We start from the raw sequence: 21,687 nt of genomic DNA, 5'->3' as shown, positions 1-21,687 counted from the left end.
CAAAAAAAGCAGATAATTTAGCAAACAGAATTATTCAAGTCATCAGGAAGGAGACAATCAATAAAAGCATGCAACTGTCCAATAAACTCTATAGGTGATTGCAATGGCACATTGTTGTGTCATGATACTTAAAGTTAGAAGTGTAGTTCAGCATTTTTATCAAATAAAAATAAAAACCTCACCTGCTCTCCATAACACAGTTCGTTGCTCATAATTTGAATTAAAGGCTTTTGAAAATGAGTGAGACTCTTGCAGACAATCCAGTAACTTAAAAAGGTGATGTGAAGACATATATTTATACATTCCTTGGTCTTCTGTGTCAATGTGGATAACTGCATCCAATGTGTCTCGCTAAAGAGCAGGGGGAGAGGGACAAAGAGAGAGAGAGAACAAGAGAGAGCACATGCTGTAAACTCCAGTAATTCTAATTCATTTATAGGTGCAATGCAGTATTAGTGCAGCACAACACAGCAGGGTGGTCCTGTCAAAGATCAGAGTTGTGTATTCTTCTTAGTGGGGTACTTAAGAAGAGAGAAGTTATGATCTATCCTAGTCACTGATAAGAAAATAAGACTCAAGAGTGAGGGAACAACTCCCTTATTGAAACACTGCAGTCACAGCAATACAGTACAGAACATTTCCTCTTCTCTACAAGCTAACTGGGTAGGTCTGTTAAATTCTAAAAACATCAAAATGAACAATAAAAACAGTGTGGGTTTAAATGTTGCCTAGTGTAGAAATTCCTCAGCTTTGCCTCATGCCAAATTTAATTAAATTGGTCAATATTTTTAGCTAATTTCACTAGGAATTTAACTATACCATTCCCAAAACACTACGTGAATGCACTATCCAGAACTTCCAGCTTATAGCCTTATTAACAGCTAAGCCAGAGCTACTGTGCACCACTACCCAGAATCAGAACTTTCAGGGACAGGGACATCTCTGAAGCCAGCAATGAATGAAATCTTGACCATTGACCTTGCTGAAGAGTTCAACCTCTGCAACACTTCCAGTGCAAATATCCAGAGACTGAGAAGAGCTTCAGCTGTGGCTAAATGAAGACACTAATGAGTCTAATGAGTCTAATGAGCAGAAAAGAATGCTTTCTCACCAAACAAACAAAACCCATTTTTGATAGTATGTATTCATGATAAAACAACTATAATCTATTACATTGATAATAAAAAGTAAGGTAATAGAATACGACAACAGGCAGAGCACCAGGCAACACTGGAGGCAGATAAAAAAAAATCACAATTTAAAAGTAGTTTACACACACATTCGGGGTAATGCTAAAGTCAGGAGAAGACACTATTTTGTGAACATGTCAGAATGTTCCATAGTTTGTACTTTACTGTCACCACAAGGTTACAAGTAAGTCTGATGGTACCTGAGCTGCAGCCATGTGCTCAGCATCTTCCTTCTTGCTTGTTGCTGGATAGAACACTATGTTGTCAATGGTCTGTATCAACTCCAGTTGTACCACACACTTGATCAGGAGGCCAGCAAATAGTTTCTGGTCTAATGAAATGGAGCAACAGAAGTTTCAGAAGCAATTAATCATGATTCATTTACAGCAAGCTAGCAAAATATGAAATTCCCCTTAATAATTTGATATTTAGTAATGCTGTGAATTATCTTCTAAAGAGAAAATCTCACTGCAAGACATAAACACAAATGGCAAAGACTTATCCCCCTTGCCCCAAAACTTTCTGTAGAGAGCTAAAGAAGTGAATTAAGTCTGGCTATAAAGGTGCATTGAAAAAGCTTGTATGTTTTCCTTACTTGTATAAAGACCACCTTTCCAGCTCTCATCTGTTGGATTTGAATATTGGCTTTGTCCTCTTTCAGAAGCATTTTTATCCATGCTGCTTAAAGACTGGTGATCTAGGTCCAAATCCTAGAAGAGAGTGCAGAGCAATTCCAGCAATCCGAAACACTAACTCCCAACCAGCTATCACTTTTCAGAGGACTTCTCTATTCCTAGATTCAAAGGCTTTCTGTATCCATTCTTCACATCATTTTTACAGTAACACCAAACACAATCTACTATCAATTCCTTGACAAGTATATTGACTACAACAAATATTTCAAAAGCTAACCTAACACAAAACCCTTCAAGTCAGTTTATCACCCTGAGTTAACTCTTACCAAGTGTTTTTCAGATGAATCTTCCTCCAATCCTACAGGCTTCCATGTCAGCAAGCTTCGAAGAGTTAAAGAAACAAAACAACAACAAAAAACATCAAACAAAAATCAAACAAAACAGGAAAAAAACCAAAAAAGGTAAATATTGTTGCTTTAGAATTGGGTATCAATATAAGAATTAAACTTATGAACTTACACATGAGGAATAGTTGTTTTGAAGATTTCTAGCATACAGTTGCATGTCTGGCCCCAGACTTCGGGGCTGAATTTCTGTCCATTGAGTATTACCAGGTTTTCTAGGCAGTTTGTACCTGATCGTGCCAACTGCTCATTATCTGTAAAAGAAATGTTCCATATTTATCAACTTGTACAATATCAAGGAAAAATTAAGTATTCCCTATTACTGCTCCATTAAAATTTTTTACCAATACTGTGAAATGCACAGTCTCTTGGCTCAAAGCCTACCTATATGTTACAACAATATGAAGCTGAAGAACCTACTGAATAAAAAAAAGTCTTTCAAAATAGCCTTCATGAGATGGAAATACAACTAGGGAAGACAAAAGACAGGGCAGAAGCAAAAGGGAAGCAGAGAGTGAGAAAAAGGAAGGAAAAGCAGCAATCGGAAGCTTATGATTTACTGCACGATTGTCCCCCGATATTCCATGGTAGTAAGATGCAGGATTTCATGTGTAAGACTTGGAGCCAGAAAGAAAACATGTTCTTTTCAAAGCTGTATTTAGAAGTACTCATTGGTTGGGAGAAGGGGGAAGAAGCAGGTGCAAGCAAATAATAAAAAAGAAAAAAATCAGAATGCATGCATGTATCTATACGTGTAAATAAAGGAGGTAATGTATCGCTGCAGTCAAACTACAAAAGCTTGTTGGCAGAAGGTTCAGAAGACTGACCCATTCTCCAAAAGATTTTGCTGTGTCACAGTTAACACCATGAGCCCCTTATGAACACAGTAACAAAAAAGTTGCCTAACTCAATAAAAAGATTGATGCTCAAATATTCAAGATACTGCATCAATGTACTGCAACACATATTGTCCTAATGGGAACTTTTATTCTTCCAAAATTCAGTTAACCTTCCCCTTCTTAAGTAATGACCATTTAAAACTACATTTAATCAAAAGATACAGGTAAATAAGGTACCTTGTTTTACACACCAGTGTAACTGTGCAAGTATGTCAGGAAGAAGGATCTCGTGCAAAGCTTCATAGAACTGTGTGAACACATCACAGATGGCATAAAGGGCGTGGTTGCACGTTGTGGTCATCCACTCTGATTTCTGGGACAGAAAATGAAAAGTCTTTGGTTTTATGGGGATTCTTCCATGATTACAACACTTGGCTTATACATGGCTGGTCAACAAAAGACACAGCTCTGAGGAAAGGAGAACTCAGAACTAAAGCCTCATGACCACAGATGTCTTATCAGAAGCACTCAGCTGGCCACATGAACACTGGTCAGAAAATTGTATATGTTCATAACAGTGGGAGAACATTCTTGAAAATAATCAGATGGACACACACATAGGTCACTGGACTGGGGAAAGTTTCACTCATGCCACAGAATTTGAAGGAATACAGGATGTGTTTAGTTAAGTCTGGGGCAGTATGGGGTGGCCATATCTGATGTCAATAGAAACTGCTGACTCAGATGTGCAAGTTCTTAAAAAGTCAAATCTAGGGAATGCTTGCTTTTTGGGTTTTTTTTTTGTTTGTTTGTTTTACCTCCGTTTGTTGCTCAGGGAGTTTCATATTATCAAAAATCCGAAACACAATTCTAAACAGGTCTTGCCACCAGTGCTTTTCAAAGGTATGCCCGTAACTCTTCATGATTTCAAACATCACTGTTAAGCCTCTGTAAACAAATGCAAACAAGCATAGGAACAGATGTTAAAATGTGTTCCTGTGATATCTTCACTGCATGAATTAAAAGAAAAAAGGAAAAAAAAGAAAAGCATTATTACCTTGTACGAACATCTAACTTGCAACGATTGATGATACATGAAAGTTCAAACAAAATAGGAAACCATCCTCTAACCCACACTCTGTCCCCAGGAGCCACATTCATGTCATCACTTGTGTATTCTCTTAATACCTTGAAGATCAGTAGGAAAAAACATTTAAAGAAAAAATTATCTTAAAAATCTTTATACGTAACAAATTTAGATATTACCAGTGGTACAGAGAAACTTGGAAAGTTAGCTTAGTTCGTACTGTAACACTCCAATTCTAAAAAATACAAGCACAACTCTGAGATTAATTATTTGCAAAAATACTAGAAAATAATATATGGAAATAAATACTTCAATCTGTTTTTACTTCAGTCCAGGTAAAGGCCTTACAAGCTGCTGAGGTTTGGACTTCTTAGAAAGCTACTTTAACAGTGACAGACAACTGATATATCAATACACATAAAAAGGAAATCTAAAATTGGCAGAAAGAAGTTCTACAAGTCTCTGGTACACTGAACGTGGAGTGCACTGGAGACATGCAACTGCAATGTAACTCCAGGCTCCCCTCAGCCAGTGATTATTACATTCAGTATTCACACAACAGACTGATGGAGAAGAATACACATTTGTAACCAACTGCACTAGACATAACTAGGGTGACAGAATAGGAAGTACCACTTTCCAAGTCATCTTAACACCACAAGAACAAAAAAAAAACAGACAAAAAACCCACCACACAAAACAAAACAAAAAACCCCAAAGACTATTTAGTTCAGTTATTTCCCATTTGGACTTACAAGAATTAACATTACTTAACTAGCCCTAGTTTACTGCTTACATAATACCAAAATTTCTCCTTAATCCAAGTAAGCTTTGAAAACAAACACTTGCAATTGAACTTTGAGTATAAAAGCTCTTAGTAATTGATCTCCATTTAACAGCAGAAGAGAGTATGAAAATGCAGCAGGGGTACAAATTCTAATATACCTGTGGTCTTTCTGAGACATATTTTGCACAATAGCGAATAAGCCTGATGGCTTCCATGCTGGTGTCCGGGAAGGCAACATTACAGGCAAACTCAGAGAGGCATTTTACTGCATCTTGAAATGAGTCAATTGCTGCTGGAAAATGCTGCTGAAAAATATTTGCTGTAAAGAACAAACAAATACACTTTTTAAAAATTACTGATATTAAAATCCATAGATAAACTGCATCAATCTAGGCACATCACCCATGGCATACTGCTATGGAACAGACAAACACAAAAGAGCCAGATCTTCTACATTAAATATGGTTCTTTGCCCTCTCCTGCATTCTTCCCTATCCGACCTCACCAACCACATTCCTGAGTTGTACAGCAGAATAGCTGTATCTAGTTTGTCCTGTCCATAGCATTCCAGAGACTTAAAGGGTATGACTCAGCTGCAGAGTTTAAACAGTGTGGCTGCAAGGTTGTGTGTTTATTTGCCTGCAAATACAAAAGCCTTATTCAGATGAGCCTTTTGAAACCAACTCACAGCAGACAGGCCAATTGGGGTGCATGCATCTGTCAAGCATTACTTACTAACTATGTGTGCTGTAGTCTGAAAGGCCAGCTCTACGATATTCCCATCGTGGTCTGATGCTGCTTGATGAAAGACAGCAAAAATATTTTTCCAGCCAGAACGAATGTTACCGGCTTGAGAGTTCACCATCTGAGCAATACAGCGGATCACCATGTCTCGAATAGTCGGAGATCTTAAAAAAAAAAAAAAAAATGCAAGACTACTTTACACTGGCACAATGTAACTCCCCCACTTCCCTGTACATGACCATGACCCATACCAAGTGACATCCTTAAGTGGGACTAAAGCTAAAGCAGAAATTGCAGTGCCTCACACCTGTTTTTCTTCATAATATGCTCAAAAGGCCTTAGGAAGTCTTTCTGGAAGCGGAAGTTGGCTAACTCTCCCTTCTCAAGAAATTTCATTGACAGCTGCCTTAATGAGTCTACAGCAAAGATGGCAACATCTTCATTAGGGTTACACCCAACCTAGAAGAAAAGCATATTTTCAAACACTTATCAATTAACGTGTCATTTATATGAGTAACAAATTCGTCACTCAAGTTCCATCTCAGCCCACTAAATACTGCTAGCACATTCTAGTATTCTGATGCTTGGGAAAGAAGGGGTTCTTGTTAAAGGGGGCTTTCTGTCATTTCATCCATCTAAACAGACCCATGGATTTTGAATGCATCAAGCAGAATTGTAATAGCCAGCTAGATGCTAAAATTAAAACACAGTACAATAAAATAAATTGAATCTTTGGTTAAAAATCTCATCCTAACATGAGTCAATTTCCCAAGGAAAACAACTGTTGTTCAAGGATCACTTGTGTACATTTCAGAGGAAAACTAACTTGGCATTTTATCTGAAGGAAAAGACAAAGAAAAAATACAAAAATACCAAATTATATAATGAAGATTATATAATTAAAGATCATTCCTATAAACATTTATATTTGTACTCTTTAGATTTTTAAGTAGGTGCTTCTTTTAGGTGCCTCGAATGGAACTTTTTCAATATCAGAATTCAAGCCACTAACAACACAGAAAGTTGATTAAAGAAGTCCCACTATTTATGCATATTGTGTCACGTTAGTTTAAAGAGTACCTTATTGAAGTGATCTCCAATCACATGCCAAATCCTCGACCACTGCAGCCTGATGCGGTTCATGTTGTAATAGGAGATCTCCACGATCTTCTGCAGGCTGAACATGCGCGGGTGGTGCGGCGACGCCAGCTCGTCCATGGACACAGCGCACAGCCACCGCACAAAGTCAACTGCACGGGAGAAGCCTGCTGTGAGCCAGGCTGCTCCTGTGCCAGGGCCCCTGGAACCCACCATACGCACCTATGGCATTCCCGTCCAGCCTCGTGGAGCCCGTGAATATCCTACAACAAATACAAGAGTTGGAGTTTCAGCTGCACATCCGCAAGAATCGGTTACAGCTCAGAGCTGCAGCAAAAGGTCAGCACATCTGGACATACTTCACAGTCCTCCATGCCATGAACTCTGCACCTCTTGTATTGCTCCTTGGCAGCAGTACATGCATCTCTCCTTAGTCTAAGCATCCTCTTTCCTGCACCAAGTCACAGTCTACCATGCTCCTACCGCACTGCAGCAACAGGCACAGGCTCACAAGTTTACCCAGGCCAAGTTATACTGGACACTCATTTGGGTGACAGTGTGTTAAATTTCATGGGGACAATAAAGAGACAGAAAGCTTTGCTACAAGACTTTACTGGTTATCAGCCATCTTTGATCTTTATATCCTCTAAGAATATGGTCAGCTGTGGCTGTCAAAACCGACAGGAGAAAGACTATGGATGCACTCTTGTCCCTTCTTGCCCTTCAGCTGTTTGATCTTGAGAGGAGTTCAGACTGCTGATACTGGTGCATATAGAACACTGATAAAGCAAAGAACATTCCCAAATGTCCTGGACTTTGATGTGGTAAGAGACACGTTCATGGTTAGAATAAACACTGCAAGTCTGAATATATGATTGCGCAGACTTGCACCATTGCACAGCAGTTACTAAGAACTCCCATTCCAACACATAGTTTAGGAGAGAAGCATGTCTTTAGACAACATTTCAGAACGGGCAGATGACAAAGATGATGACTGAGGTAAGAGTGCAGAGGTGACATTGTCAGTACCTGTCTACTGCCACCACCACACTCTGCGAGCTGGTCTCTCCCACAGACTCCTGGATGCTCGCCATGTGCCGTTTGTCAGCCCCACTCCCAACGAGGTTCCCTGCCATAAATTATTAAAAAACAGTATTTGCCATTAGGAAATAATGACTTTATATTTACTCCAACATGAAGCAAGTAGACAAAGAGAAGTGACTACTGCTTCTAGCTACCATGTAATTTATATGGAGCAGAAAGTGCCTTTGCCAGATTATTACACAGCTAAACATCATATTTATTAGATTAAGGTGATATGATATTGTTAATAAAATTGGAACAGATAAAAGACTATTTTAAAAGATGAACTTTAAGGTAGTTACAAATAGTTAATGCTGAACACAGTTCTGTATTCATTGTAATCATCATTATAGCATCCATTCCAAAGTTTGTAAAACCATTAAGGATACAAATTAATTTTTTAAAAGATTAATGCAACTTGCCTTGTCCCTCTAATTTAAGACAAAAATCTAAGATTTGTTTCTTGTACACACTGCAATAACAATACAAACTGTAACAGAAAACCCAACATGTAAAGATAAGAAATTCCTTTGGAAAACTAATTGAAACATCTATTAATTCCTAAAAATAAATGGCTTTTCTTTTCATTAATTAATACTTTTAACAAAACCATGAGTTCGTACAGCAAAACAGTTTTGACAACAACATATTCCAACAAATAATGTGGAGTAGTTATTAAACAGCTTAACCCAATTCTAAAGTTACAACAGATTTGGTAATTATAAACACATATTGGAATACACAATTTCATTAATCCAATATAGTTTTCCCTGGAAGCAAGTAAATATATTCAAGTATGTTATAACACTGAGGATTCTTTAACATCCTTACTCCACTTCTATGTGCATCTTCGTGAAGTTTGGGATTAATAATCTTACCGAATCCCAGGCTCATAAACTCTTCTCCTGCAGAGGCATAACTCTTAATGCTGCCTTCCCTCTCACGCCCAGAGCCAGACAAATACCGAGTTTTCACGCCAGTTCCTATGAGCTGTGCCAGTTCCAGCTGGCTAATACATTTCAAGATCTGAAACCAAAAGAAATTTAACATTGTGTTTCTGCACACCACCATCTTTTTATTCTTAACATATATTTGTATTTAATATTTATGTCCTTTCTAGGTTCTCCAACCTTTCAAACAGCTTTGGCTGTTATAAGAGCTTTGATGGAGCTAAAACATTACTAATAAAACTGAAAATGAAGTTGATTGCATTCAATACTATCAGCCACCATACATCATTCCAATACAAGAATAAAATAAACAGTGCTCCAAAATCTATCTTGGATCTCTAACTACTAAAGGATACCTTTTCATTATTTTTACCATTAACTTTCAAGACTATAAACAAATTGGAGCTGATCTTCTAGAGACTTCATAGTCCTAGAGATGAAAAGACTGAAACATTGCAGCTATCACCACTTGAGTAACAACATTCCAACCTAGAGCGTTTAAATGTCAAAGCTGCACTTGCCTCCTTCTTCCTCTCCCACAGCCACATCCCCTGGCTGGCACAAGCACTCAGGAGAGTGTGCTGTGAGCCAGGTCTGAGGCATCTGTCAGCTCTAGCACATTTTGGCTCATATCATGTAGTCCATGACTAGAGCCAGAGAATATAATGCAGCAGCACAGATTTAGAGCTGATAAAATTGCTCCTGGAAAATAGGCATTAAGAAAATGCATATAATCCTGATAGCTCATTTTTACCAATCATCCACCAAAGTATTTTAGCCCTAATTTTTCATGTGCTTATGATGTAAATGTTGCCAAACATTGCACAGACAAGTCTGAACCTGTAAGCTAGAATATTTTTGTTTCCATGAATAAGAATATAATAGTTTATATGAGAAATTTTCTGAAGCCAAATGAGATTTTTTAATATAATTTAAATCCTATATCAAATGCAGCCATAAAAATTACAATATTGTCACACAGTTTCCACAGGGTCTTCAAAAAAAAAAAATGCAGTGCATTATTTTTATCTACATATTAGAAAAAAACCCACAAAAACTTGACAATATAATGCACTTTCTTCACATTTTTGAGCAAGTTCTGAGAGCTGATAGTAGAAGAAAAAATACGACACCATGTTCACTATTTAAACTAATAAAGATTTACCTCATGCCAAGAATTGCCAAGATAGTTGCCATCTGTGTGAGCAACTGTAATGAGTGTCTTAATGGTATCAATGTTCTTCTGTTTCATTTCTGTAATGCTGGAACTGGCAGTCAACAAGGAAAAACGAGCAAGGGCCTGTACATAAGCGTCTCGTTCAAGCTACAAGAGAGAGAAACAAGCACAAAAATCAAGTCCCCAAAGAACCAGAGAAAGCAACTTGCCTACAAATTTTTCTTCTATGGATAGCTGGCACTGTCAGAGCACTTTCCAGCCGAACAAGAGTAGGATGCCAGTCAGCAAACACTCTTAATAGAAGATTCAGCAAGAAAAGCAGAGTTGAAGAAATGCTTGATTACATCAAGACCTTTTACCATTTCAAGGAAGCAGATGAGACACTTTATCTTCTATGTGTATACTGTTTGTAATTCTTCACCTGCCTCCCAGAGCCCACACGGCCCTCAGCGAGTCCCAGGCTAAGTCTGGCACCAACCTGCATTCCAAAGATACAGGCTATTCTGATGGCACAGCGTATTCCTTCCAAACACAGCGACGCAACTTCTGGGTCATCACAGTTCTGCAAGCCAACACTGTAAGCTGCCAGCAGTGGAGTCCAGACAAGCTACACAGAGGAAGAAACTAAATTCAGAGGTCTCTTACAGCTTTAGCCCAAAACACTGGTTACTGAAGCCAAATATATCCAAAGAATCCGTGTGTTTCATTAGCAAACTTTTCAAAGTAATTTTCCACTTTTTTTCCCATGCTTTAAACTCTTCACAACAAAGACACAGTGAGAACCTGACACTCACTTTGAACATGGGTCTGACATGATCCAGGTGAGTGGCACTGGTGAAAGGTGCCTTTGCATGGCTCACTGCCTCCATGAGGGCTTTGGCTGTCTTTGCCATTTGTTCCATTTCCAAGTTGTACAACAACCTCCGCTGCTTCTCATTAGCTACACCTAAGGGGAACACCACACACAGACATTGCTTGCTTTTCTTACAAGAGCATATTCCTTCTCTTCACACTGAGCATCACAAAATGTTAAATAAAGGTATTGGAAATAAAATCTAAAGACAGAAATCTTGCAAAATCTTAGAGGTCAGGAGGCTGCCCCAAGCTGCAAGCAAAGAAATCCAGCACTAAAAACCACACCTAAACTTAAGACTTCATTCTGTGCAAAATAACTAATTCAGCCCTTTACTATATAGCACATGCTATTATATAATTGCTCCACGTTAGAGGTGCATACTCTATTAAGTCATTCTGCCTGTAAAAGTGAATGGAAAACCCTATGTCTTCTTAAGCTCACATCCCCAAAACAAAACAAGTCCTCACCACAATGGTAAATAAATGAATAACTTAGTGCTTCTTTACCCTTGTACTACAGGGTGCAACTTCCATTTTCAAGCAAATTAATTTTGTTCCTATTTTGACTGAGAAAACCTGCAAACAGCATAAAAATACTGGGAAAACCACTATGCTGAAGATTCAGAATTCACAAATTTGAATTAAATTAGTACCAGCTATTCTGAGTAAAAGTAGGGTACAGCTGGGGATACTGGTTTCTACTGCATGCTACACAAAGAAGCCCTCATTTGGTCTGTATAAGGAGAGGTGACTACAGATTATGACAAACTCTCCAATCTCTCTGGTTTTCAAACACTATCATAAGGACTATGACACCTCCCAGCCACTGAGCTATGGAGGAAGACAAAAAAACAGCCCAAATCAAGCCCTCGCTCATAGTCTAGCACACAAAAACAAGTTAATTTCAAAGTAATTTCCCTCTCGAGTTACTCCTCACACTCATGTTTAAAAACCCCAAGAGATCTGGTTTCTAGTGCTGCTCTGCAACGGTGCCAGAGGCACCTACACAGCTCTTCCCACCACAGAAGGGAGTGTTAAATTGTAACTGAGCCAGTCTGGTTCCATATACCTCTATCAACCATTCCAAATGTACTTTAGGTATTGCCACAAGGCATTTTCACAAGGACTCTGCACACCACTGTGCCATCCCTTAGCTCCTGCCACAGTTCAAGAGCACTGTGGTCTTCCCAGTTTCTAGTTCCTTCTTACTTGGTTTACTACACTTGGTTGTAATTGCATATTCTTTTGTCTCTTTCATCGCAATTTTCTTTCCTTCTATTTCTTCATAGATTGTGGATAAATACTCTTCTGGCAGGTCTTTACTGTCATTGATTCCTCGATTCATTTTAATGTATTGCTCCTTTGTCATTTTATTTTTTACCTGTAAGAAGGAATAAGTTGGATATCAGATTTTGAATTCAAGTTCCAGGGACCTTTGTAGTCCTGTAAGTCTGGATTTTTTTAAATTTTTACCTGTGGACTGTGCAAGTCTGTAGTCAGCATTATAATGGAGTATGCCAAAACATAGGCAGTGTCTGCACTAGCAAATAGTGTTTGCCTGAGGGAGGAAAAAACAAAACAGGTTTATAGACTCCCAATTCCTCAATCCATTAGCTCTAGTTCCATATGCAAGAAAAATACCCAGAAGTGCTATGGACTCAACCAAAGAGCCAACAAAGCCTGAAGCTAACCACTAGAAATGCATCAAACCCCAAGCAGTTTAAAACACAAATAAAAAGGGTGGGGAAGTGCATCATCTTTGCAAAATTGAAAACTAGACTGAGATTTTCAAGTACATTCCCTACCGATTACCCAAAGAACAGTAATGTATAATCTTAAAAAAGTTAAATGACAGCTTATTTTTTACTCACAGAGTTTCATAAAGATTGATATAAAACCAACCCACTGACACACCAACTGGACTAAGGAAAGGGAACTAATTAAGCCTGACTAAACTTCAGTGTTGATTGCACTAGGAACAACAGCAGCTTTGCCTACTTGGTATCAAATAGCACATAGACATTTTGTTCCACATCTAACAGGCAAGCAACAGCACTGTAACATGCTATTAGTTGTTTTTGTCATGATTTTTTTTTAATTCTAGCCATTTCTACTGCTTAATACAGTTTTTTATACTTGACTGATCTACATTTGTCTAAAATTGTCTCTGTATTAGCTGTTCGATTTTAATGTACTTAGGGCTTTCCTTTTCCAGTAATTCCTTTCAGCAAGTACTTGGGATTTAAAGAAATGACAGCATCAGTATCCTTCCTATCCAATATCAGCAGCAAGATCTCCTCCTCACACAAGCCTGTAAAAGTTCCTGGCCTGGTATGGGCTTAATCAGTCCCCTGCCCCTAAGGGCCACACAACAGTACAGCCACGGAATGTTCTTTGGGCACTGATCTGATAGAAAGGGTTTGAATTACCGTTGGTTGCATTCAATATATCTAGCAGCAAACTTCTCCATTAATCTATCAATCTTCTGGGCTTCACCTGGCAGACGGAAACCTTCCAGAAATATACGCAGAGCAGAGACAAAGTCTTTTCCACAGAAATCAAGCTGGTCTACATAGGCATACATCACTTCCTTGTTAAACTTGCTGCTTTCCCCAAGAAATTCCCCTACTTGAGTCTAAAAAACACAAGAGACAGTTATTACTGTGCAATCCAAGTGCCAGCTCTGCAAGAGGGTTTCTATGCCAAGAACTGCACAGCTGTCAGCTCTGTAAAGCTGACACGCATCTGCGTGGGCAGAGCAGCCGAGGGAGGGACAGGGGTCCCAGATATGCCTCCTCAGTCTGCATATTCCTGCCTCCCTCACTGCCAAAGGCAAGATCTGCATTACTGCAGTGCCAAGGAAAGCTGAACTGTGCCCAGCTGCACACACAGCAGAGAATGCTTTGCCACTGCAGCACACGATCCTCCCTTGCTGGCAAGGGACTGCCAGCAACTGACACTGCTCTGTTTCCCTCCAGCCTCCAGGAACAGACAAAATGCACATTCCATTGATGGGGAACCCTCCAGCACTTTACTATAACATAGTACTTTACTTGCTGTCCCAGGCTTCGCAGTAAACAGCAGGTAGCTGTAGCATTAGGTGTGTCCATGAGGAGCCTTGCACATTCATTTCTCTAAGATATGAACTCCAGAGCAGGGGCACAGAGCTACCAGGGGCAGGGCCAAAGGTACAGGGGCAAAGGTACAAATGTGCTGCATGTAATCTTACAGAGCAGAGGCGTTCCTCTTGGTGCAAGAATTGTGCCAGGTCCTCTGTTGTAGTGCCAAGCATTCCCTGCTCCTGTAGATACTGTATTCCTCTCTTTGGCTTTTTATTAAACCTATTCAGACAAAAACATGGGAAAATTGACATACAATTAAAAATATAACAGCCTATAAAATTTGAGTTTTACAGAATCCTCATAAATCAAAGACTCTGTGCTGTAGCTCCGTATCTTTTCTTTCTAGTTAGGAAAAAAGTTAAAGAATGTGCAACAAATCTATTACTTGTATCACACCATAGGCTCCACCTCATAAGGTACACTGAGTTGCTGATAATCTTACAAGTTATTGCTGAAAAACCCCAAAACTCACCTTTTTGAACATGAAAAATTATACAGTCTACATGAAATGTTAAAAATGCTGCTGTTCAAGATTTTTCTCTAGTATTTACAGACATGCAGACCTTCAAATAAATGAAAGAGAAGTAAAGCATAGCTGCACAATGATTTAATTCTTCCAACTCTATTTCAATAAAGGGCAACAAATCATATAAGAGCTGCAAGACAACTGTGATCCTCAAACCAACTTCTCTCTAGATGTACACACTCTTGTGGAGCTGAGCCAGTAGAAAGGAAAGCTGGAAAGAAAAAAAAGGAGGAAAGAAAACCCCTTCCACTCCACCCAGAATTTTATGAAACTCCTTTTAACTACGACAGCCTCCAGCACTGGTTTTTCACAACAGCAGGCAACAGTCTTCAGCATTAACATCAATTTATAAGTGTCCCTGCAGGTGTGACTGTGAGACCATAAGAAACAATACATTTTATTTAAAGTGAACTTTTGTTTTCCTGTCATACTGGGCTTACAGTTCTATCCCATGTTCAATTATTTCCTTTTGTTGCTTGATGACTTCAAATTGCTCTGGATCATCTGGGACAGCAGTCTGGGTACCAACACTTCCGACTCCTGATGATACAGTGGAGTCCAAGGAACTGACACTACTCCGTCTCCCTCCAGCGTCCAGGCATCTACCTTCAGCCATTTCCTGTTCAGATGGTTTATATGAACCTATTTACAAACAAGGTGACACTTAACTTATCCTTGTTCAGTCAAGAGCTTTTAGTTACAGAACTTAACTTTTAAGCGAAATCTACAAGTTAACATTCTTATTTTACCATGTATACTTTTTGGCAGGCTGCACTATACTACATGAAGATGCTCTATTGATGGAAGTCTAAAATAATCCAACAAAAGGCAGAAAACCAGCACCATCTATGGAGAAATTCCAGTACATCAACTTAGTAACTCCAAGACTGGTTACATGTCTTGCTCTACATCAGCCTTTATAGGAGACAAGGGCCTGGCTAAATCTCATCCACAGAACCTGATTATTCAAAACAGACACTTGGAGAATCAGTTACTGCAACAGCACTAATGGCTGTTTGTAAAATACCTCACTTGTGTAAACAAATTGTTAAGGTACAAACCTGGCACTCACACTTCTGAATAGCTTCTAAACAGTGAACAAACACAAGAATGAACTGATTAACTAAACCAGTCTCTCCATACAGAAGCAATCTTACCCAAGCTAGTCTGATGATTGGGGTTCACATAAAGGTCTTTGCTCCATTCTACCATACATTTTAAAATAGAAACCAAACATTCAAGTCCTTTTTTCCTCAGGCTTAGTTCCTAAAACACAAAGAAGAATAATAAAATAAAAAAAGGAAAAACAAACCAACAAACCATGCTGAGCCCATGCTGAACAGTCTCTACAGTAGTCTCTCTCTAAGGACTGGAAAAGTATAATGTTAAAAGTAAAATGCTTATGGTGGAGATATAGCATAAAGTCTGTCTAAAGCAAACCCCACAGACGGTATCACTAGTGTATGAGTTTCAGAAAGACAGAAATTAAACTGAGGAAGAGGAAGGCTCATTTGGCTCTCTCTCCCTTGCCAGTCAAACTAAAGAGACCAGAAGCAGCCTGGTCTCACAGTGCAAACAGGCAGCAAAATCACCAAGTAATTAATGGCACTGCCTCAGCATCCAATTGCAAATTATTAAACTAATAAAAAGTAAGTAACATCAGTAAGTTACAGAAAACATGAACCTCTGGAACTATCTGTAACAATGCAAAGATAGCACTGTTTATGAAACAATAGTACCTTATCTTCAAAGCTGTTTTCCTTACCTGTAAAGGTGTCATTCCCAATTCATGCCCACTTCGTCCCTGTGCAATTTTGGATAAATCATTTACAAGACGTTCAAATATATTAGCAGCATTTAAATCACAATCATAGTTTACATAAATATCCACTACACACTGGGCATCTGAAAAGAAAAGGAAATGGAAGTATTAGGATTCTGTGCAATAAATTTTTTAAAAGAATCAGCCAGCTGGAGCAGGCACTGCAGATGAATACAGACATTTAATCGAAGCACTCTAGGATCAAATTCAAATTTTCATACTTAAACATGATATGTGACATTTCTTTTCAAAATAATTTTCATCTGCTGCCAGAAGAAGTGATTCTTTTACACAGTGAAAATACCTGCACAAATTCTAGTTAAAGTCTGAATCACCATCCACTTGTGTTCAAAGGAACTTGAAGAAGTCTCTAGAATATTCAGGAAGATCTCCTTGAAGAACACCTGCAAAATAAATAAGATTAAGGACTTGATGATCTGAAACTTATTAGAACCACATCAAATGTACCGATTAATTTCTGTTCAGTAATTTCTCTTCAAGAGTAATATTTCATGTATATTAGAATTTGGATACAATAGCAATGTATTAGTTTAGTAAGCAAACCAAACTAAAAATTAAAATGGAAGTTATAGCTGTCTTTTTAACTTGAGAACAGTATTTTGAGAACTAGAGCATATGCAACTTATAGAATAAAAGTCTCTCACCTCAATCTGCATTTTTAAATGGGTCTTAAAATTTGAAAGCAGTGTGAGAAAGATGGCAAGAGAGAGCTCAAACACATCAGGAACAGAAGAGACTCCATTTTTAGATAATGCTACACAAAGATATTGCTTGATTGCATTGATGAACATTTCATGTGTCCTGAAAACCAGACCAGCATTCTGCAGCACTGAGAGAAGCAGCTGGAGAGACACAACCTTGGAACGCAATTCATGTGATCTAGAAAAAATTCAACATTAAATGTATTTCTATATTTTCTTAGTATATACTTGCATTCAACATTTGCATTCTAGCATTTCTTCTACATCAGGAAGTATTTTGATTCATTTAAATGCAGGAGGCAAGATGGTGGAAATCAGCCAAGTGAATTTTGAACTTCCACCATCCAAATTTGAAATTTTTTTAGTAATATCAACACCTTAGACTAGCCTAATAAATGCAGCTCAGTGCTTCTTAAGCACTTCCCCACTCTCCCACCAAAAGCTTCACAAATACTATAGTCAAGGCCACCCCAACTGGTAAGACTAATAAGCCTATTATACAAAACCCAAAAATCTCAAGTACTGAATTTTTAATAATTTAAAGGTATTTCAATCCTAGATTCATCAAGCTAACTAAACCAAGGGCCTGACAAGTGGATTTTGAACACCTGCTTAACTATACAGCAGCAATTTAACTGTCTCTAAAAGCTACCAGGAGAGGACATAATAATAAATCCTGTCACATTACTTGGGATCTGGTGGTCCTTCCCCCAGTGGTTTCATGGAGAGCTTGCACAATGACCTGAACACAAGGAAGGCATCCTTTTGTAGAACATGGGAAAATCTGGCAGCAGCTTGATGTCCAGATACATCTGTTTCCTTGAAAATAAGAAACACAACAAGACCCTCAGTGAGACAAAGAAACAGAGCAATTAGGAGATTCCACAGCTCCTCTGAGAATCAGCTACAGTTTAAACTAAACCTAAACAGGACTACAAGGGATCTGGATCTTTTCACACATGTTGACTGACCCTTTGTCTCTGTCCGCACTCCATATTAAAATACAACTAGTACATTAAATTTTAGGACAGGTATTTTCAATATATGCTTAAATTGCAGCTGCTGCTTCCTTTTTGAATCTGAGTAGGACACATACATTAGAGTTTCTGTCCCTTTCTTCTGCCAAATCCCACTCTATTAGTTGTCACAATAAAAACATTTCTTCTTTCGTAGATGTATATTGGCATCCAGTGCAATTATTTACCAGATTATCAGTGGAGGAAACAGACTGCCCATCATCCGGAATCCCATTTGTTGGTACATTTTCATTGCTAGAGCCAGAAAGAAGAGTATCCACAGTCTCTAATGCAGGCAGAGCCTCAACAGGTTCTGTTACCTGCTTTTCTTCAGCCACTAAAGGGGAAAATGGAAAGTTTATTAAAATCATGCAAGAGTTTTCTATCCCACGACTTTGTGAAGCTTTACCACCGAGTGGCAGAGAAGCAGCACTGGTAAACTAGAAAGTTTCTCAGCTATCAGCAAAAGAATATTGTGATACAATCCAAACCTGTTCTTGCTGCCTTAGTAAGTGTTCTTGTCAAGATACTTAATAACAAAAATTACTTCCATGCTTCTATAATCAATACATACGCAACTATTTTAGTTTAGAAGACTTTACTACCTTTCACAGCTGAATCCACCACATCTTCCAAGATGCCTTGAACCATTTCCTTTCCTCCATCAATCGTTTCCTCTAATGAAACACAGAGAGAATTTTTAATTTAGTATTTTTGTTTAGGAAGAAGACTAAAAGGAAAAACATGACAAAGGCAGAAGCATAAAAATTTATCAGTTTCCTTCCTTGAAAACAATTTGTGAGAAGTCATTCAAAAATACTCATTGATGTTCTTTATGCTGTTTGAATCAAACCATTGATATTTTCAATGCAGTTGTTTTGTCATTTTTATTTATCAACTGTTACAAGCATTTCTAATTAAGATGCAGTATGTGCTGATAATACGGTCTTCATAATATGCACCATTTTTACGACAGGACTTCAATTACCTGAGAGCAGCTCTGTCACATCCCACATACCATGACAATTCTCTTCCTTTCCTTCCCTTTTGTCAACCTGTTCAAGTCAAATTCCATTACAATCCTCTATAGATAAAGTACACATGGTTTAACTGGAATTCTAGGGAGAACAGGAACCTTTCTGCAGCAGTTATAGTGTAGACACAAGCTGAGGATGGCAGCACACTCTGGAAGTCTACAGAGGAAAGCCAAGGGAGCCAGTCACCCCACCACTGCTCCTCGAAGGCGCCTCAAAGAGCACTTTCCAACAAGCTGGCTGTGAGTGAAAACAACAGATCCCATATTGTGCTCACCTGCCACCAGCATGGTGGGGGCCTGCTGCAGCTCCCCGAGGCCGGGCTCTCCATCGCTGGGGACTCCATCGCTGGGCTCTCCATCGCCCGGCTCCCCGTTGGCCAGCACGGTGCCGGCGGTGCCAGCTCTGCCTCCCCAGGAGCTGTGCTGCCGCTGCCCCGGCCTTGGGGACCGCGGCCCCGCCACTGCGGGGGACTGCGGCTTCTGCGTTCGCTCTGCTTCTCTGGACTCCTGCAACTTGGAAAACACATATGGAAAGGTTCATCTAAGTACAGAATACACTGAGGGAAATCCTGTCTATGATGACTGATGTTCCCTTGTGAACTCAAGTCTTAGCATGAAACAGTGAAACTACAATCACTTGGCCAGTAAGATTAAAAAGATACACTTCAAGTTTATTTGAAAAGCATCATTTGTTTATCTAATGCCATTTGGCAGAAGCTATGGTGCGAAATCTTGTTATCAGCAGAGCACGTCACCTTTTATTTTCAACTCAATCAGTGTGCCTCACTGCACAATTTGACAGGTTTTCTAACATGATGAATCAACAGATATGCAACTACAATGACAGATTCATTAAAAACAATAATAGTAAAAAAGTTTTCAGTCATTTTCAAGCCTAAACATTTGAGATGAGAAAAAGAAATAGCTACTTACAGCTTGGTTTTCCATCCGTGTAAAAATTACATTTAACATCTGTGTAAGGGTAGCTTTGGCAGTTGTCTGGTTAATAAGATTTTTACTGGCTAGATAGATGTTGTAGCAGGTTCTAACAGTTTGAAGAATTGTTCCTTCATGAATTTCTATATATGGAGATGTTACTGCAGTGAGAAGAGCCTAGAAAAGTCCATAACACAGTAAAAATGAAACCTAGGCAAGTAGACAGCAATGCTCCTCATGCATGTCTTCCAAAATACTCACTGGGTTAGCTACTAAACACAGATATAATTTTTTTTAGGCTTTACAAGCAACAACACTTCAAATCAAAGAAAGTTCAAAAGGGCTTCCACATCTCTGCTCTCTCCTGAGCTGTTCTTAGAGGGTCTTATCAAAACTAAATTTCCACCAAGTGAGATACTCCACCTCCAAAAAAATGTACTAAATTCCATAGCTTCATTTCCACACAGGAGCCAATAGGCCTACACTAATGTCCAGTTGGATTACTAGAAGTTCATGAACTTCCAACCTCAGCTACAGCAGCCCAAGAAGATTTCAGAACCAGAATACACACTACTGACGGACATTACTACGCTTTGTTTAGAAAATACACTGGCAAAATGGCCAGGGGAGCAGACAGGCCTGAACAGCATTCCATGGCACTGCATCCCAGTTCCAGGGCCTGCTATTAGGGCTGAAAGCAATTCCCTGGCCTGATGGAAGTAGGCATAGTGAGCCTCTACGAGGAGCACCAATTTGTCTGAGAGATGGTTTATCTCAGAAAGGACAAACATTTTTAAAATATTCCTTTACATTCTGCTCTCCCAACAGGAAGTACATTTTCCTCACCAATTCTGCCCTGGTGGAAGCTTCCCTGAAAGCAGCAACACACAGGACAATGTAAGAAATGGAGCAAATGAGCCCTCAGTAATATTTTGTCTTTTTTTTTTCAGTTACAAAATGAAAGAGAGAAAGCAAATGAATGTTGCACCAAAATGAATTGAATAAACTACCTTAATTATCTGCAGTTGTACTCCTTCATCTGTTTGAGGACCCTGAAAGCAATTGCAAATGGTTTCCACTATTCGGTCAATCAGCCGTTTTCCGGGCGCTCCGCTGTCCGGAGCATTGCCAGTGATGTGCCCATATGCAATGAGTTTCTAGATAGAAAGAATGCAGCTTAGATGACCATATATTGTTAAGAAAAACAGTTTAGCACAGCATAAAAAGGTGTGTTTAGATAGCATACCTCACTTAACTAGTTTTAATGTACAAATTTAACACTATCTACAGTCTGGTCAGCAAATACTTTTACTGCTCATATATGTGGACAAAAGAGATTTTAGTACGACAGAAAAGCTTTTTCAACTTGAGCCATTTCTTCATAACATAACCAGAGAAAAAAATTTAAACACCAGAGTGTGACTTCCTCTGTCACGTCAGCACCACAAGAAACCCCTTGGTAACACTCCTCGTAGAGCACGACAGATGAAGCACCTTTACTGCCTGGTGTAAGGATCCCCCAGCCCCAGCAAAGGGGCTACAGCAAGGCAGCCACACTCCTCCCTGTGCCCAGTGCCCGGCCGAGTGTGACCCCAGGCAGGGCCTGCCTGCTGTGACCCCGAGGTGGGGACCCTCCTGCTGTCACCCCGGGGCAGGGA

The 21,687-nt window shown here is 39.1% G+C and overlaps 1 protein-coding gene across 3 annotated transcripts in view; it reads right to left on the bottom strand.

Annotated features, from left to right (window-relative positions):
• ARFGEF2 (ADP ribosylation factor guanine nucleotide exchange factor 2) overlaps positions 1–21,687 on the bottom strand; it is a 33,458-nt gene that overhangs the window by 5,143 nt on the left and 6,628 nt on the right. For 2 of the 3 annotated variants that reach the window (XM_058036041.1, XM_058036044.1), the window contains exons 4-36: positions 21,040–21,186; positions 20,027–20,206; positions 19,369–19,606; positions 18,663–18,734; positions 18,246–18,394; positions 17,730–17,860; positions 16,985–17,219; positions 16,624–16,723; positions 16,263–16,402; positions 15,655–15,763; positions 14,938–15,139; positions 14,079–14,190; positions 13,279–13,484; positions 12,323–12,407; positions 12,059–12,230; positions 10,789–10,940; positions 10,473–10,601; positions 9,983–10,141; positions 8,746–8,893; positions 7,814–7,913; positions 7,007–7,047; positions 6,767–6,936; positions 5,994–6,145; positions 5,678–5,850; positions 5,101–5,261; positions 4,126–4,256; positions 3,887–4,016; positions 3,306–3,441; positions 2,345–2,483; positions 2,152–2,206; positions 1,786–1,900; positions 1,391–1,521; positions 183–351 (exon numbers count right to left, since the gene is read on the bottom strand). In XM_058036041.1, coding sequence (XP_057892024.1) covers positions 183–351; positions 1,391–1,521; positions 1,786–1,900; positions 2,152–2,206; positions 2,345–2,483; positions 3,306–3,441; positions 3,887–4,016; positions 4,126–4,256; positions 5,101–5,261; positions 5,678–5,850; positions 5,994–6,145; positions 6,767–6,936; positions 7,007–7,047; positions 7,814–7,913; positions 8,746–8,893; positions 9,983–10,141; positions 10,473–10,601; positions 10,789–10,940; positions 12,059–12,230; positions 12,323–12,407; positions 13,279–13,484; positions 14,079–14,190; positions 14,938–15,139; positions 15,655–15,763; positions 16,263–16,402; positions 16,624–16,723; positions 16,985–17,219; positions 17,730–17,860; positions 18,246–18,394; positions 18,663–18,734; positions 19,369–19,606; positions 20,027–20,206; positions 21,040–21,186 — 4,669 coding nt within the window. The remainder of the gene's footprint in view (positions 1–182; positions 352–1,390; positions 1,522–1,785; positions 1,901–2,151; positions 2,207–2,344; positions 2,484–3,305; positions 3,442–3,886; positions 4,017–4,125; positions 4,257–5,100; positions 5,262–5,677; positions 5,851–5,993; positions 6,146–6,766; positions 6,937–7,006; positions 7,048–7,813; positions 7,914–8,745; positions 8,894–9,982; positions 10,142–10,472; positions 10,602–10,788; positions 10,941–12,058; positions 12,231–12,322; positions 12,408–13,278; positions 13,485–14,078; positions 14,191–14,937; positions 15,140–15,654; positions 15,764–16,262; positions 16,403–16,623; positions 16,724–16,984; positions 17,220–17,729; positions 17,861–18,245; positions 18,395–18,662; positions 18,735–19,368; positions 19,607–20,026; positions 20,207–21,039; positions 21,187–21,687) is intronic. The other variant, XM_058036042.1, reaches the window with a different exon arrangement.

This window comes from Melospiza georgiana, chromosome 17, assembly GCF_028018845.1.
Source record: "Melospiza georgiana isolate bMelGeo1 chromosome 17, bMelGeo1.pri, whole genome shotgun sequence".
Classification (NCBI taxonomy): Eukaryota; Metazoa; Chordata; class Aves; order Passeriformes; family Passerellidae; genus Melospiza; species Melospiza georgiana.
Note: the sequence above shows the minus strand (reverse complement) of the source record. Positions and strands in the feature narration are given on the sequence as shown.